The sequence below is a fragment of the Columba livia genome, chromosome 5 (assembly GCF_036013475.1).
Source record: "Columba livia isolate bColLiv1 breed racing homer chromosome 5, bColLiv1.pat.W.v2, whole genome shotgun sequence".
NCBI classification, from domain to species: Eukaryota; Metazoa; Chordata; class Aves; order Columbiformes; family Columbidae; genus Columba; species Columba livia.
Genome location: NC_088606.1, coordinates 53,790,144 through 53,807,819, shown reverse-complemented (window position 1 = coordinate 53,807,819; position 17,676 = coordinate 53,790,144). Strand labels below are relative to the sequence as shown.

Here is a 17,676-nt window from a genome sequence, read left to right as displayed (position 1 = left end):
CCGGGCGCTGCACCGACAGCGGCTGGCAGCCGCTTCCCTGCCTCCAGACACCCCGCACAGACGCTGCGCCCCAGCAGGACTGTGTGGATCGAAAACACAGAGTGTCTGAAAATGCTTTGTAGTGCAGTTTATTGTTAATACATAGTTTCGGGAATTAATTTCCCATGAGAATGTAAAGTGCGAATTCCCACCACACTGATCAAGCTGGTGTCCTTTGGTTATTTTTCAAGGAATACAACACAAACGAGTGACATTTTTTCTAAATAGCTGAGTTATTTTAAAACAAGCATCAATCTAAAAGGCATCCCCGGAAGACTTTGCAGCTTTTAAAAGCTATTAATAAAAACCCCTAAATAAACAAACAAAACACCTGGACTATTCCCATGAGAATGCTCAACAGATCAAATACATCACCTTGCAAAACAACAGAAAACCATTAATTTATGCTGTTTTTTTTCCAAAGTAAGAAAAAGGCACCCCAAAATCCAGCCATAGTGTTGGGTGTACTTTTTTAATACAGTAAAAAAGTCACCTGCAGCCATCACTAATTTTGTCCTATCACTGACAAACACAAAGAAGGACATTTGAGTAGTCCATGAAAAAAGCAACAGATTACTAAAGGCTTGCTTTCCTTCTGTTTCTATCTTAATTCTGAGATCAATATAAACTCAGAATTCCTTTTAAGTCTGGCTCTTTGTGAGATATAACCAGAAGGCACAAAGGAACAGATCTTCCACTCTGCCACATATCCTAATTTCCTCAGAAAGCGTCATCGATATTTAACCAGTCACACCTCAAAATGTAAACGTGGAATGCCGTTCTTACGCCGCACATAGCAGGAGTGGAGCCCACGTCTCCTCCGTCTGCATCGTGATGCTGAGGTATAATTGGGATGAATGGAGTGTTTACCATTGCTGTGCACCAAGAGCTTGGAAGCCCCCAAAACACTTTTGCCTTAAAAACATCTGGGTTTTGATTTATCTAAAAATTCGCATCCTGCTTTTTCACCACATCCCTGGCCTCCCCTGAGGAGGGTTACAGGTTCTGTTGCCTTCCACGTAGCTGCGTTCTCCGCAGGCTGATGTAAAGCTTACCGACATCAGCCAGCTTTGCATCGAGGCCTGAACTCACAGGTATTTCTGCATTACTTAACTGTCAGATTTCATTCTCTATTTGAAGCCCACCTCGTGCTCTTCCCTTTCAGGAAGGACACCTGTTGTGATGCTGCACAGGGTAGGAATGTTGCATATATGTACTGAGAAATGCAGATGCTTCAGCCAGCACCTTGCCTTTACAAAATAAGACTGAAGAAGTCATGACCAGACATCAGTAAACATGAAGCAGCAATTCATATCCAATACTTCAGGTTTGAAGGATACTGCTAATGTCACACTTTGAGCTTTTTTTTCCCCTTAGTAATAAGCAGGAGTCCATTGACATAAGGGCATGTGTGATAGGTATGAAAGATCAAACTGCCTCCCTTGGTGCCCTGAGGAGCTGGAGCGTGACCGTATTCTAGACAAGCCCCTGATGCGGCACTTGAAAACCAGGAGTTCTTGTTGGCTCTGCACACTGGAGTTTCCACAGAGCTGAGTAAGCTGGTCTCCTAGACTCTGTCCTAATGAGGTACAAAGTGCTAAGAATAACCCAAGAATCAGGCTATAATTAGCAACCAAAAACCCACAGGCACAAGTCACCTGAATTTAGGTAAAATGTTCTTGCACGTTACCCTACTCATTTTGGCTACCAAAAGTGCACTTTTCAAATAAGAAATTACTGTGTAGTGCAGTATTAAAGGATGTAAACCAAAACTGAGAAAGCACTTTTTGAGAATAAAGCAAATAAGCTTCTTGTTCTACACAGAAATCCATATATATCAAGCAACCCTTTCCACCTAGCCAGTCTCTGACACTGTGAGCAGGCTGTGGCTTCCCTTGTGCTCGCTTACAGTTTCAGTTGCTGCTGAAGGTCATGGATTGATCCTGCACTGCTCTGCAGTTTCTCTCGCACTAGTGGATCTTCTTCTAGTTTGACCATTTCAATCACTCCGCTGCTTCCAAGAATACACGGTAGACTTAAGAATACTTCACTGTTTATATTACAACATCCCTGAAACAACACACAAATAACATGGTCACATAGTTACTTATTTCTGCTCTGAAGCATGGAACTATACAAAATAACCTCGTAATTAAGCAAGGATATTCCATTATATGGCATGTTTTGTATAGTTCAAATTCCAGTTATTTTAGATCCTGTGCAAATGGGTTACCACATAGAAAATTTGAAATGTTAAAGATAAAAAAATCTTGAACCATTCCACACTTGGAAGTTTCCCAATACTGATACATCAGAGCTCTGTAATGCAGCCAAAGCTTGTACGACAAAGCCACCATTTAAACAGTTTCTTAGGTAGAACAAGAAGAGACATTTGACAGTACAGTATCATTAATTCTTTTAGGACTGCACAAAAGAAATTTTAAAATGTAGCCAAAGAGAGCTAGACAGGGAATACTTTTCAAGTATTGATCCCATATTCATCCTGTGAGAGACTTTTATTAAACTTATATACCTGTAATTCAGGTTTACACTGTAGATTTTGTTTTTAAGATCTGTATGGGAAATTTCACATTCTGTAGTTACCCTGCAGTTTAAGAGATCTGAATTTAGTTAATAAATGATTTAAAAAAAAAACCTTTACTTGAAAGCATAATGATTAAATTAGGTGTCTGTACTTGATACAATAAGCAGTCTGCTCAGCTTCACTGCACTGGGACATGCAAATCACCCTTCTGAAGCTTGTAAATACAAGTGACCAGTAAATGTTTCTACATATTTGTTGGTTTAGTTTTTTTTTCCTTACATGAGATGGCTTAATGCTTTTATGAAGCCTTTTAGGATAAGCTTTAAATAAGGTTCAGTCTACAATTTTAAGTTAAATACAGCTTCGTAATCTTCTCAATGTAAAGTATGAAGGAGTAAAAAAGCAGCTATTTCAAAGCTCCTCAAATAAAAGACTGGCAGAACATGTATTTTATACTTTCATAAAATATACTGAACTCTTTTGGCCTCTGGAAAAAAATTACATTCAAATGCTGAGCACTTGAAACTGCAATGCACACGTTCATCTTCATTGGCCAAATCTAGCTATTCCAGGGGAGCCGGTCAGCCACATTCAATGTATTTTCCCTCTGGACTCTTGTATTTTTGGGAAAATAATCCACTTTTAATACTGGTTTCAGATTAACACAAGAGTTGATTTTTGCTCATTTTTGGAGTAGAACTGAAAGCTGGTTTTGGAAGAAAGTAACAGAAGCAGTGTCACTTTGGAACAGCTACTTTAAGTGAGATGTCTGTGCTGTTAAAATTAATGGTCATATCCAGTATAAATAATATAATTACAGTGCCAACCAAAATATATGAGTAACACATTTACCTTTGCCAGAGTGGATACAGAATGAACCTTTCTTTTATCTTTCAGTATACTGTCCGTCAAATCAGCAACTGAGAGCCCAACAGACCAAGATCTCTGACCTTTTCCCTTTAGAACTTCCATAGCTCTATATAAACCAGGAAGAGGAGAGAAACATGATTTTTAGATTTTAATTTTTGCTATTTTGGTTTATATGTAAAGGCCAAGAGACAGGTTAAAGGTACCGTATCAGGTGAAGTATACAATAAAAACATGATTCTATTTTGGAAAACAACAGAAGGAAATTAAGAATTGCTTTAAACAATTTCTTTATGTATATTTTACCCACACTAGCAACAATTCTCTCTTCTGTCAAGAGGTGCAACTGATATGTGGCTAATTAAATTGGGTATATTGATCCAAACATGTACTGTGCTTTGAAGTAAATTGCTTCCACACAAGCTCTGAGAAAAGCCTTCCAGAAGGCTTGTCTACTATTTTTTTAAAGCAAACAATTGGCCTGGCAGCTCTAATAGTCTAGTGTATATTCCACAAAGCTTGTATTGCCTTTAGGTCATCACAGGCAAAACATTATTGAGAACTTCAGAAAAACAGCAGGCATATACCCATATATGAAACTGAATGACACCGAGGCCCAGACCTATAAACTCTATGTATGAAGATTTTAAAGAAAACTTCCTCCTTTTCATACAGAGTTGAAGAAAAAACTCTGCAAACATCAAGTGCCTAAACATGAAGGAAAAAAAAAAAAAGATTATAATTACGTTACCTGTTAGCCACTTTGTCTCTTGAGTTACGAGCAGCCATTGCTTCTGTTTGATTTGCAACTGAATTGCCAGTGGTCCATGATGGTACTAAATAGAAACAAGCAACATTTAAATACATGCCCAAACAGCGTTTAAAACAGGTACCAGATAAGTTACAACAACTACCACACAACAACCCAAATGTAGCTGATGAACTAAAGTTCCCTGGACTGCTAACATAAATTCTATAGTAGTACCTGGCCAGAGACGCTTAAGAATGAAGTAATATGCAATAATTCTTACATTAGCAGTATCCCACCATATTTTATACCACATTTCCTTAATCTTTTTGTACTTCTAACCTATATTGTTATATCAAAGAAAAAGCATGTGAAGTTGTAGTTGTTTTTTTTTTACTGTGACAAATGTCAAATAATTTGCTATGACTTTGGGTCTACAGTCTCAGGCACATACTAAAAGTGTATTATTTAGAACCACTATTATGAAAATCTACCACCCTGCTTATGACTACCTTTATTACTTCTCTCAATTATACTTTCATTACTCAATTACTTAAGCACTGCCAGGATATTATATACTCATAGTCTAATAATAAAGTATCACTTTACCTTTGTCTTCCCCTTGTTCACCAATAATCCAAGCATCTTTTGCCAGCACCTCTTCTTTCAAAAGGTTTGTCAGTATAAACTGAAATCTCTCAGTATCTAGGTTGGCACCTACTCCAATAACTCTGCTTTTGGGAAATGCACTCAGCTTCCATGACACATATGTCATTACTTCAACTATATGTGAAACAAAAATATGTTGACACTGAAGGACCACTCAAATTTCAACACAAGTGCAAACTATGAATCACGATTATGAAAAACTCAGGACAAAATTGTTTACTTTAGAAAAGGTATAAGCATGTAAGAACACACCAGTAGTTTATTTCAATCTAAAACAGCAAGTCAGGTGGGGAGGATGTGAAGAAAATTCAAAGCCCAAGTAAAGTTTTAAGAGAAGACAAGTGAAACTTCAGAATGAGTCACTATGCTTCCTGCTACCAAAACCCTCACACGCCTCTAAATTTAATTCAGCCAGTGTTTAATTTCTTTTCATTTGGCAAGGACTCTCTTCTTCAACTCCACAGCTCTACATGATACAAAAGTTAAGAAGCACTTGAGTGGTCTGTCTTCAGTGTTTTTACAGGACAGAGAGGTCCACACCTCTTTCTTTCCCTTTTCAGTACAGTTTTAGCTTTAGCTTAGTTCACAGTATCACTGACCAAACAGATTCAAACTTTCCATGAAAACACAGCTGGAATATTTACTATCAACTCTGTATTACGTACACTGGTAGTCTGTGAGTCTGATAGTATGGATATAACACACACACACACACCTATCCTTACTGCACAGAGGAAACACATCCATAAAACTCACAACTGACAAGACAACAGCCAATGGATGCTAATCTTGTAGACACAGTCAGGTCGAAACTACATACAGAAACATACAGGAACACATACCTTTTGTAAAAAACAAAGTATACTATTTTCTTTTGTCTTGGTAACAGTAAAGAAAAAAACCCAAAGACAGTGTCCTGCTCAAAGCTGAAAAGGAAAACAACTTTCAGAGTAGCAAGAATTTTTGACTAAGTGGGTGTATTTGGCAGTAACATATTTTTAAAACAGGCCAAAGAGAAAGCCAGCTGAGGGACAGAATATTAGGTGAAGTACCAACACACCTGGATGAGAAGCAACAAGAAGAACAGTGTTTTGACTGTAGTGTGATATTGCTGGGATAACTCCTCTGAACAAATCCACATTGCTTTGTACAACATCAAGATAAGTCTGAGCATTACCCAGAGAATTAACTGTAAGTACCACAACTTTCGAATCAGCTGAAGCAGAAAAATCTGAAATATAAAGAAAAGGCATTTTTAAATTTTATATAATTCTATCAAGTTTTGGATGCAAAACAATGAGCTGTCCTAAAGGCTGAACTGCAGCATTCACTTTAGTTAGGGATTCTTCCCCTCCTGTCTCCCTTTGTGTCCCCCAGTATGGAATCTGGGGCACTTTCACAGCACCTGTAGAACACAGCTCTCCCACAAAACTACTTTTCCCATTTCATACTTGGCAAACACAGAAGGCAGACTGCAGTTTGTCTGAGGTTACAGAGCAGAGACCACAAAACATCTAGATGGTGTTGACAGATAAGCTTTTCCAAGTTTTCTTGGCAACAGAGAAAAAAGAATACATCTTTTACATCTGAAATAAGCCTGAAAAGGCTCCTTCATTTTTATTCTGATTTTTAAAGAAGGGGAAAGACTTTTTCCCCATTATCTGAGGCTTCTATATTTTTTGTTCTAATAGCTTAATCAAGGACATGTAGACAACCATGAAAAGTGTTACAAAAGACTACTTATTAACTGAAGTAAAAGACAAGTATTTATTAGCCCAAGAAAACACACAACTACATTTGCTGCAGAAATTCCCAAGTCAGAACAGCCTTGAGTGGGTAACTCTGAATATTTGAGTACCATACCATATCACATCTGTGACCAGACCGGACACAGGAACAAGGTAATTTGACTGTCACACCACTTCTGGAACCAGCTGAAGCTAAAGCAGGAGCCTAGTGCACTGGCAAATTAGAAGCATGCTAAGGAGGACACAATCAATATCAGCTTGCCCAAAACTTAGATATAAACATGCTAAAATAACAGCTGACCATGTATAAACATTTTGTAATATTGTAACACTACTAATAGCACAGCCAGCAACAACATACAGGCTTTTTGTACCACAGCTAAATGTAAACACGTAATAGGTAACCACAAAGACACCAACAGAGATTTGTGGTACAGTTGCACAACCAGGGATCAGGAAAAAGTGTGCTAGCAGTAAAACCTGCAAGACAAGATCTAAGGATGTAGAGCAGGCAACGTCAGGTGCAGAATAGGGACATAAGATGCCTGGTGTAACCAGAACAAGCCCCTTTCCCCAAAATAAGATAAATTACATCAGAAGCACAAGAAAGCCTTCTATTTTATCTCGCAGAGGGCACAAGGAACAGAAAACCACCACAGACAAGCAAGGAAGAATGGGGAAGCTGCTTAATTCAGTTCCATTTTCCCCTGTGGAGGGTTTTAAGCTGTATCACCTCAATCTCTGCAGCTAAGACCAAAGACTGTAGCCATTACCACTACTTATGGAGACATGGTATCGACTCTGTTGAGTTCTACACTCACAGCTAATTGAGGACAAGATTGTTAAGAACTATATGTTCACTGTATATGCAGTGACAATGATTAAGAACTATCGGCCACGTGCATTTTAATGAACACCAATCTTGGAACGTAGTACTTCAAAACTCACTTTTATTTATCAGCCTTTTTAACACTGCTCTCACAACTATCTTTAATTCCCTAACTTCTCTCCCCCTATGACACTGAAGTACTAGCTTGGCTCCTGTCTATTTCTGTGTGAGTCCAATTTCAGCATTAGACTCTTACCCTGGAAGCACAGGCTCACATACTTCTACCTCTATAAACAGAATGAAAAAAGCCTGAAATAAAAGCAACACAAGCTTTGCTGAGCCTTCCTTTCCCAATTTTGCCCTGAGAAAATGAAGAAAAGCAAGAAGCTATGAGAAGATAACATTTTTTAAAAGATGGCACATACACCAGAGCCTCTGTACTTCCCAGCTGTCCCGCTCTCATTAAAACAAGCACAAGCACACACAGTACACTACTCGCTCCTATTCCAGCAACAACATCCAATACCTTTGCTGATCTCCACATTTGGCAGAGTAAAGATCTCCAAGTCCATGGCCCCTCCTTTTGCTGAACCTTCAGAAAGGTCCAAAAGAACCACCTTGTCTGCAGCACCCTGTATGAGTAAAAAGAACACAGATCAATGATAAAACAAACCAAAACTTGCTCTTGGGGGAATGAAGAATAAAAACCAATATTCCTCCAGTTCCATTGTTTGTTGTACTGAGTATAAAACAAACTAAATTACTGACCAAAATTACTACCAAATCACAAGAAAAAAAATTTAGTGAATTTAATTGGAAAATGACTCATTACAAAACAAACAAAAAAACTCACAAAACCATCTCTGGGAAGTTATAAATGTTGATGTTACTGTTGTCTCTGAGAATACAGCCATAATGAAGCACAGACCATCTATAGAATATCATCTTCCAGGGGACTAGGAGATCCCAACTGTAAGAAGCCCCCGCTCAGGCAAGAATCCTTTAACTAAGGGTTTTCAAAATAAGTGAATTCAATATTCAACTCTTCGTATTTAAAAAGCTGACTGAGAAAACAAGGCAGAAACTAACACTTGTGTGTGTCCATAAGTTAACTGAAGGGGCTAATGACATAAGCAGTGACAGAGGCATTACAACCGCTGAGTTATTTCTGTGCCAGACACTAACAACTAGGTTGGAAGTCTCTCTATTAATCAGGTCTGTTGCTGCCTATAATAATTACATACCTTTGCTGCAATTGCTAGTACACATGCAATGCCAAGATCTCCAGCTCCAACAACAGTAATTTTGTTAAAACATCCTTGGTTTTTGTCTCCACCAATTTTACTCTTTGATTTCATGCCAGTCTCTCCTACAATTTAAGGAAAATCAAATCACAAAATTAAGTGCTGGTCCACACTGTATCAATACTGTATCAAGTATTGTTGCTTCATAAAGGATCACAGTTGTGCAAGTTAAACCAAATTATATCAGCTTCTTCAAAATAGCTGTCAAGCCTGAAAACTCATCACAACTTGCAAGGTGTAGAACACAAATGCTGCTCTCTGAACATAAATGTTTTTTCACTAGGTAGAAAATATGAGCATAGAATCATGGAATAGTTTGGGTTGGAAGGGACCTTCAAAGGTCATGTAGCCCAACCCCCCTGCAATGAGCAGGGACATCTCCAACTAAATCAGGTTGCTCCGAGCCCCATCCAGCCTGGCCCTGAATGTCTCCAGGGATGGGGAATCTACCGCCTCTCTGGGCAACCTCTTCCAGTGTTTTATCATCCTAATATAAAAAAAGAATTCTTCCTCATGTCTACCCTAAATACACCCTCCTTTAGTTTAAAATCATTACCCCTTGTCCTATCACAACAGGCCCTGCTAAAAAGTCTGTCCCACTCTTTCTTATAGGCCCCTTTTAAGTACTGAAAGGCTGCAATAAGGTCTCCCTGGAGCCTTCTCTTCTCCAGGCTGAACAACCCCAACTCTCTCAGCCTGTCCTCATAGTAGAAGCGTTCCATCCCTCTGATCATTTTCACATCTGTCCTCTGGACCCTCTCAAACAGGTCAATGTCTTCCTGTACTGAGGGATCCAGAGCTGGACACAGGACTCCAGGTGGGGTCTGACCAGAGCAGAACAGAGGGGCAGAATCACCTCCCTCGACCTGCTGGCCACACTGCTTTTGATGCAGCCCAAGATACAATTTACCTTCTGGGCATAACAGTACCAAGAACCTAGACACTAAGACCATACAAACAATACTCCTTTTGCTACTGTTACAGATGCGAATATATAGCATGGTTATAATATTTGTGCTCTGAAAAGACACGCAAATCAGAATTTAACTAAAATACAATGATGTGAGGCTGTTTAGCCAGTGCTACTGGTAATAAAACAGATCTCATTCTGACTATAATGCAGAGAGAGTCCTAACAGAAACATTAAGATTGATTTACTAGAAATGTGTATTGTGTGTGCATATACATGCGTGTTCACAATCATGTATGTGTACACAATTATCAGAAGAAACGGCAGAAAAGGGTTAAAGGGAAAGGTGTGTACCAGTTGCCAAAGATCATGATCTGTGATTTCACTGAAAGAAGTAAGAAGTAAAGACTGATCTGACGAAAATGTGTCAGGATGAAGAACAATAGGACTGAAGCCATGAAATACTGAGATAAGGAAAACATGAGAATTGTGAAATTCAGGAATTTTGCCCAAAACTTAGAATGGCTGAGATAAAGTAATGAGACAAAAATGCCAAATAGCATCCACTCCTGAAGGGTGTAAAAGACAAGACCAAGAAGAACCCAAGAGACACAATATGGGCTCAACAGCCAGTGCTCCTTGTCCTCAGTGTTACAGACAAGAGACTGTGCTCAGACAGGTCTCAGGACTTGTGACTGTGGATGTGATAGTGTGAGTAAATGAGACCTGAGAGAACAAATGACTGTGATTGAGTAAAGCCAACTTGTTTATAATAAAACCACATTTCCTTTCCAAAAGATCTCACATAGAGTTTTGCTGCAGTAATTTCCAAAAAGTGGGTATTACAAAGTCTACAGCATTTTTCCAGTACGTTTAAATGCAAACATCTAAAATGAGCTGTTTATTCAAATAAAGAGAATCTGAGCTCTCAGTTCAAAAAGATGCACTTGTGACTACACAGAGTAAATACCAAATACTGTACACATGCAAACACAAAAAATTCAGATATTAAAATTGTGTAGGCATCTGTGTGATATCAAGTAATAAAAATAAATAAAGAAGATATTGTGTAGGAACATCACAAACAAATATATGAAAACATCCACACCTTCAGTAATCTTTGCAATGTAGGAGAGAAGTTCTGATTGCCTGGCTGCATCAGAAGATGATAACGAATATAGAGGGAGCTCTTCCTCAAATTTTGCAATCATTTCCTTGATTAATCCAATGACAGTTGATTTAGGCTGAAATATAGCAATACAGAAGACAAAAGAGTTGAATAGCTATTTCATATAGTGGTATCAGCTGTAAACTGCAGTATTTCATAAAGAACCATAGCTATAAAAAATTTAATTGAATTATGAATATTGATACCCTTAACACTTACAGAAACACCTAAGGTAACGAAAGCCTGGGAATTTCTGTATCAATAATGAAAAATACATACCATCCGTTTCCAAAAGCTAGCATTCAATAAATCACTTTTACTCGCCTGGCAGACATATTTAAGTAAGTTATTTAATATAGTGCAGAAAATCATTTAGCAAAAGCACTGGCTTTCGAATCTCTATGCTACTTTTTCAGAGTTCTGCTAATACATATCCAAAAGGTAGGAATTTCCATTAAACTTTCTTAAGGGATACTCCATTGGTCTAGTATTATCATTCATTATTCAGAGCAACAAAGGAAAAGTATCAAAGTGCCCATGTGAGGCTTATACTGCTTTATAATGAAGTCAGTCCCTTTTTTCTTCAGCTTAAAATAATTTTCCTTACCATCACTCATAACTTTCTTTACAATCACTTCAGCCTGAAAGCTGTACTTCCAATAGACATAACATTCTGCTTCTCTTTACAAAATCATTACATATTTAAGATTAACAAAAAATGCAGAAAATAAAAAGCCCCAAACCCTTTCACTCTTATCCAAACATGCTTTCTTTTCAAGTATGTTCCTCCCATCAGTCACTCCACCTCTTACATGGCTCCAGTTCTGCAGGTAGGGCAAATAAATCCTGCCATGAGCATCGACATGCTTTCCCACTGAAATGCCCATGTTCGCTGTTGGCTTCAAGAAACAAATGGGCGGAGCAAAGGGATGAGAATCCAGAATCCACAGACGAATAGGTATGTTATAGGAATTACCTGTTCAACACAAAACAAAAGCCATTGCTAACTTCTGCATGGAGAAGAGGCACTGAAAACCAGGCGTGTGTACATACGATTCATGCTTCTTAATAACAAAGAAAAAAAGCCTGACAGACCACTTTCCAGATTCACACCTGAAAGTAATTATGTTACTTAGGCTTGCTAATAAAAGCAGACTTGCCTGAATCAGCTTGAAGTGCTACCCATTGTGTCTGTCTTAATATAAAGCTTTATTGCTTTTTTTATTTCCCAGGATATTCTATCAGTCAAGGTGTCCCCTTTTCCAGGCAAAGAATCTCTTACAGCCACACATATCATATGTATTTTAGGACTCAACAACTGATGCAAAGAGGCATCTAATAAAAGCTCTACCTCAGACTTCAAAGGCTTTAAGTTAAAAATAAAAAATTACCTACTAGTTATATTTAGACACTGCCTATACAAGCATAGACCTTGGAGAGTTCATTCAAACCTCCATTAGAACCAAAGAGTTTGCCTACACAGTCTCAAAGTACACGATTTTTTAAATAGTTAATTGATTTATCTAATACGACTTTATTCCAGTATCTATGACTGCATGAAGACACTTTTTTAAGCAGCAGAAGTAGCTTCTGCCAATTAATATAAAATCCTTTATAGCCACCTTTAAACAAGCCGCACAGTATATTGTCAAGAGAAAGTACCCAACACATTTTGCAATTAGATTAATACCTGGTAAGGAAATTATATTTGACTTATCTTACCATATTTCACTGGAACAGTACCACTAAAATTCAGGAGTTCCTTCTGGGATCCGTCCTTGAAGGCTGAAATTAAAAATGTTATTTAAAAAAAATCCTTTCAAAAGCATTAGCCTGAAAATCCCCAGTCCTGGGTCTAATTCTGGTCTTTTAGAAACTTTCAGTCAGGCTGAGGGATCCAGAAGTTACACTTGATATGATAAAGACATCAAAATGTTTTCAATACAGGCATGGGATACAGGAAAAATGCCACTACATGTCAAGAATTTTAAGGAACATCAATCTCCTATTATTACTGACCAGTTAAAATTAAATGAAATTTAGTGAATGAGTTGCTTAGTTTTTTATACATATGCACTCTTGGAAGAGCTTTCAAAATTAGTCACATGGCACCAGAAATTTTACCGTAAGTCAAAATAAAGATAGGAACACAGCTGAAAGATACACTATTTAGATTCTACTATACACAGTCTGAATCTATGGCAAGTAAATATCACAATTAGTTCAAAGTAACTGTATCGCTTCTTACTGTATGTGTTCATGGAGAATGTGAAGTTTGGGTACGTCTTGTTAACATTCTTTAGTTCTTCTATGGTCAGATCTCTGAACTTATACTGGGAAGGGGAAAGAAAAAAAAAAAAGGAAAAATGTTTCAATTTCAAAAGCTCCTTCTTTCATTACCAGAGACAGGGAAAAGGAACCAAGAGAAAGCAGAAACACAAGAAGGGGAAGGTAATAATTACCTGTAGTATCATAAACAGTTTTGGTGTGAAATATATTATAAAAAAAAATTGATTAAAAAAAAAAAGCTTGAAGGGTATTGCAGGTCTGCTGTTGTTACATTGGAACTACAATTCTGAGCATCACTCCTTATATACTATTACCTCTCCTTTACAGCTGTGTGAGCAGAGGCTTAATTAAATTTAGTCTCATCTGCACACCATAATTAAAAACAATATAAAAATATAAACCTCTCAGAAATAAGAAGTCATCTTATTACTGACACAGTTACTACTAAAAACTCAGATCCACCTGCACACATTTTAGAAGAGTTTCATAAGATGTCAGTTTCCACAAACATATTAAATGTGCAAGTAATTAGCCTTTGGGATTTTTTTTTCCATGTTTAAGCTGTCCTTGGGAGCTGAGAAAATTCAAGCAAAATAAGGCATCCCTCTTCCTTGCCTGCAGAAAACTTGCCCACAGATTAACAGAAGTACTGATGCTTGAAATGTGATTTGAAAATAATTATCAGCAAGAATGAATCACTGCTACTTCATTTAGACAGTCCCCAGCCAGTCCAATACCTGAACTTCTAAGAGACTTGCATTCTCACGCATTTTATCACTATGAAGAATATTTTCCATTTCCTAGATTAGAGCATCTGCTTCTTATTTTAGCAAGTCTGAAGTTGTCCTGGAAGTCTCACTTAAGCAAATGCAACTATAGCCTGACAACGGCTTAAAGAGCTGCTCCCTGCCATGAAGTAGTACCTAAAATCTGCAATCTCTTCAGTAAGGCACCCACCAGAAACAGCAGCAATACTACAGCTATATGGATGGTGTGACTATGCTCCACTTTGTACAACAAAACACAAAGCTACCGAAAAGAAACACCTTTTAGTCAGCTTCTTCACATGTAATCTTACAGGATACTGCAAAGACAAGCAGTAAGAAAATAAAAAAAAATAATCAAAGGTGCTCAAATTAAGAATGTCAACACAAATTTAACACATTTCAGAAGCGCTGATACATCTGGTTGAGGAAGTCAAAGCCACCTTTCCTCAGCTGACCTCCTTCTTATTTGTAATACAAAATGAAGCATTTCTATTACCTATTTTGTTATTTTCTAAAGATCGGAAGGCTTATGAGGTGAGTCAGATACATACCTTCTCATTTTGCACCTAAAATTATTTGGCAAGCCCAAAATTTAAATACACATGCCTCAGTTTCTCATATGGACATTAAAACGCCTTTACCTCACTCAGAGGAATACTATAAAAGTAAATGACTGTTTCTATAGCGCAGGACTATCACAAAAAAATCCCCAAGGACACGAGTAACTCTTCAGGCAGGGCAAGGTTTTAACTGCACGCAGTACATCACCCACGTTACTGTGTCCTGGACCACAGGAATAAATTTCTACGTGCTGCAACTTTAAATTCAGCTGCTGTAAGGCAACATAAACCCTGCGTCCCGAGTGGGATCCGAGTCTGTCACAAGCGATGACCAGGACACCAGAGACGGCTCCGCGCTGCCTGCGGGCACCGGGAGGGCGGCTGGGCCGCTCGGCCCCTCAGCGCCGCCCTTCCCCACCCCGCACTTTCCCGCCCGCGGGAGCGTCCACCGGCCGGGGCCGCCAGACACCGCATCTCCCTCGCCGCACGCCCCGTCCCCTCCACCCCTCATAAAAACTCGGCATTTTCCACAACGTCTCTTCTTCTTCTTCCTCCTCCTCCGCCCCAGCAGCCCTCAGCCCCCTCCCCTCCCGCGCCGGCGGTTGAACGGCCGGGGCCCGCGCGCACCTTGCCCAGCTGCTTCCTGAGCGCCTCCTCCGCGAGCGCCATGGCGGCGGCAGGGGCCGCGCGGCGCCACCTCCCAGCAGCCACTGCGCGGGGCGCGCCGCCGTCCCTCAGGGGGACCGTAAATAAAGATGTGTCCTTTTAAGTTTTTCCTTCTAACGGCGCGAGCAGGCGCTCAAATAAACGTTTCAATACATTCCTGTGACAGGTGAATGCGAGGAGCTGTCGGCTGGGTGCCGTTTCCACACCTCATGGTGTGCACCATCCCGCCAGCCGGGCCGCAGCCTCTAAAAAAGGCTGAAATCTGTGGAAAAAAAAAAACCAAACAAACAACAAACAAACTCTCGCAGCTACCCGGGAGCTCCTTAGATGTGTTCTTCAAGACGACGGGCAAGGGTATGCCACGCGTGGCACTCGCAGGTGCAGAACAGGGGTGCTGCAGGGGCACCCCCTGCGCAGGTGCACGTCCTGGAGTTTGGCTGCCATGAACTGTGCTGGAAACACGGGATCTGCAGAAAAACATTAGAGCCCGTGTGGGAGGTGAGCAAATGCTACTCCAACACACCACTTCTAATGCACGGCAGTGCCAGATAGTTCTCTGCTGTCCTCCTTTCTACTTTTCCTCTCGCTAAGCTAACATGAATTTTGAATGGAATCTGTGTGCAATAGCAGAAGTAATCTCAGATATAAGACCATACATACGTATTATAGGGATTTGGAGGTTTCTTCCCTCTGCGTTGTGAATATCACAACTGATTTGCAACTTTATGAAGCTAGGAGCATGTAAATAAAAACATGGAATTAATTTTTCTCCCTACATTTATCTATCTCTTATTTCTTAAGCCTCCCTACCACACAGTAGAGATATCAGAAAACTGCCTTTTGGAAAGTGGGCTGTGCAAGTCTGAGGGCCAATTTTGTGGAAAACAGAGTGGGTTCGGCTAGGTCAATGGAGACAACTACCAGTGCTATCCTCATACCCTACCAGGAAACTGCCGGATCAGATCAGAACAGACCAAACACGATAGCAGCACATTTCTACAAGGAGTAAGATCTCCTTAAGAAAGCTTTTACAATTTTTTCTTCCCTTGCTGATGTGAGGCCTGAGGCAGACAGTGGCCAAGAGCACAGGTTTTTGTTGGTACAGCAAATTATAATTAGGTTTACGACAACCCTTATCAAGCTTTTCCATCATATGTATTGCTTACTGGTGCCATTCTGTTTCTGTGCTGAAACTGTGATGTAATGAGTGAACTTACAATTTCAGTGCTCAGTTTGGAGAGGACCATAGCCTCAAAGGAAAGCCACTGAACCAGACCACTCAATATCAGTTCATCAAGAACTGGCGCTGCAGATTCCAGCACATGCTACACATCATCTGCCCAGCAAGTACAGCACCTCTTCAGTGATGAATTTCTGCAAACAATTATGCAATCGTCTCTAACTTTTGGATAGTTTGTTTTGTGAATAACACTGAAGGAGTAGTACTGTGAGGCAAGTTCAAAATAAATCTGCATCCCTGCAAAGGTATTAGCTGTTTTATGCAAAAGAAGGTCATAATACCACTAGCAAAACTCCTAAACCAGAATTTTTAAATGTTAAGCTGGTTTTGCATGCTCCACTAACAAGGCAGAACCTGAGATAGGCTTTTTTTTAAAGCAGCACCACAGGCCCTCTGCCAGAATAAGTTGCTGTAGTTCAGCAGACTTACAATAACTTGCTCTCCTGCTTTTGGCTAAAACAGAACTAATGATCTTTCAGTAATTTTTCCTTTCAGTTAAGTTTCTTCCAAGTCACTGCACTTGTCTGAAGTTGGCCTAATGTTTTTCAGACAGTGTCTGCTTCCAGAACTGATAGCGCTCAATGTTTACAGGTTTGCAGAGCTAGCAGTAGCAATGGTATGCAGAAAAGCTCCATGTTTATACTTCTTTCTGTAGCAGCCAAGGTCAATGGCAGATCTGTGATGTTCCACCAGTTAGGGGTGGTAAAAGGGTCCTGCCTGCAGGGAGGGACAGGCAGAACAGGTGACACAAATGGACCAACGAGTTATTTCGTGCCATACACGTGATACACAGTTTAAAACTTGGGGGTCAGAGGAGTTTTGCTCTCTTCCTTCATGGCCGGCATCTGAAGAGGACCAAGCCTGTTGTCCTGTCTCTGGTCTGAGCACTCCTGAATCCAGATCCCGTCTGCTGTGCGATCCAGTCCAGGACTTGCCGGGCTCTGCCCTGCAGCCCCAATTCCTCATCAGCGGGAGATTCAAGATTGGTTTCGTATACTTTGCATTATTTCTTGTGTTATATGTAAAGCTGTTTTAATTTTCCAGCTCTGTAAGTCTCCCTCCTTTTTCCGTTTTTTGTTTGTTTGTTTGTTTGTTTTTTCGTGGGGAGGACAGGGTTTAATAGAGAACATCCGCCGCAGTTTATTGTTGTCCAGCTCTCAACGGTGACAGATTTAGTGGCATCTGATGTAGGTGTGGACAGCGGGTAACAGAGGGTCTCTGAGACATTGTTGGGACAGTGTCCTGTGTGTTGCAACCACGAGACCGCTGGACTCTGGGCTCTAAGGTATCCGAGTTCAAATCCTGTCTCTTGTGGGAGGAGACCCGC

At 39.8% G+C, this 17,676-nt stretch overlaps 1 protein-coding gene across 5 annotated transcripts in view; it reads right to left on the bottom strand.

The window, feature by feature from the left end:
• The window catches only part of UEVLD (UEV and lactate/malate dehyrogenase domains), a 37,546-nt gene extending 22,326 nt beyond the window's left edge, over positions 1 to 15,220 (bottom strand). Inside the window, exons 1-13 of one of the 5 annotated variants that reach the window (XM_065065231.1) lie at positions 15,071 to 15,220; positions 13,076 to 13,160; positions 12,550 to 12,612; positions 11,640 to 11,803; positions 10,768 to 10,903; positions 8,690 to 8,814; positions 7,972 to 8,077; positions 5,929 to 6,099; positions 5,711 to 5,794; positions 4,809 to 4,982; positions 4,203 to 4,287; positions 3,437 to 3,560; positions 113 to 2,109 (exon numbers count right to left, since the gene is read on the bottom strand). In XM_065065231.1, coding sequence (XP_064921303.1) covers positions 5,733 to 5,794; positions 5,929 to 6,099; positions 7,972 to 8,077; positions 8,690 to 8,814; positions 10,768 to 10,903; positions 11,640 to 11,803; positions 12,550 to 12,612; positions 13,076 to 13,160; positions 15,071 to 15,112 — 954 coding nt within the window. In that variant the 5' untranslated portion in view covers positions 15,113 to 15,220 and the 3' untranslated portion in view covers positions 113 to 2,109; positions 3,437 to 3,560; positions 4,203 to 4,287; positions 4,809 to 4,982; positions 5,711 to 5,732. Of the gene's footprint in view, positions 1 to 112; positions 2,110 to 3,436; positions 3,561 to 4,202; positions 4,288 to 4,808; positions 4,983 to 5,710; positions 5,795 to 5,928; positions 6,100 to 7,971; positions 8,078 to 8,689; positions 8,815 to 10,767; positions 10,904 to 11,570; positions 11,804 to 12,549; positions 12,613 to 13,075; positions 13,161 to 14,434; positions 14,895 to 15,070 lie in introns of those variants that run through there. The other 4 variants (XM_065065227.1, XM_065065229.1, XM_065065228.1 and 1 more) reach the window with 4 other exon arrangements.
• Positions 15,221 to 17,676: the final 2,456 nt, after the last annotated feature.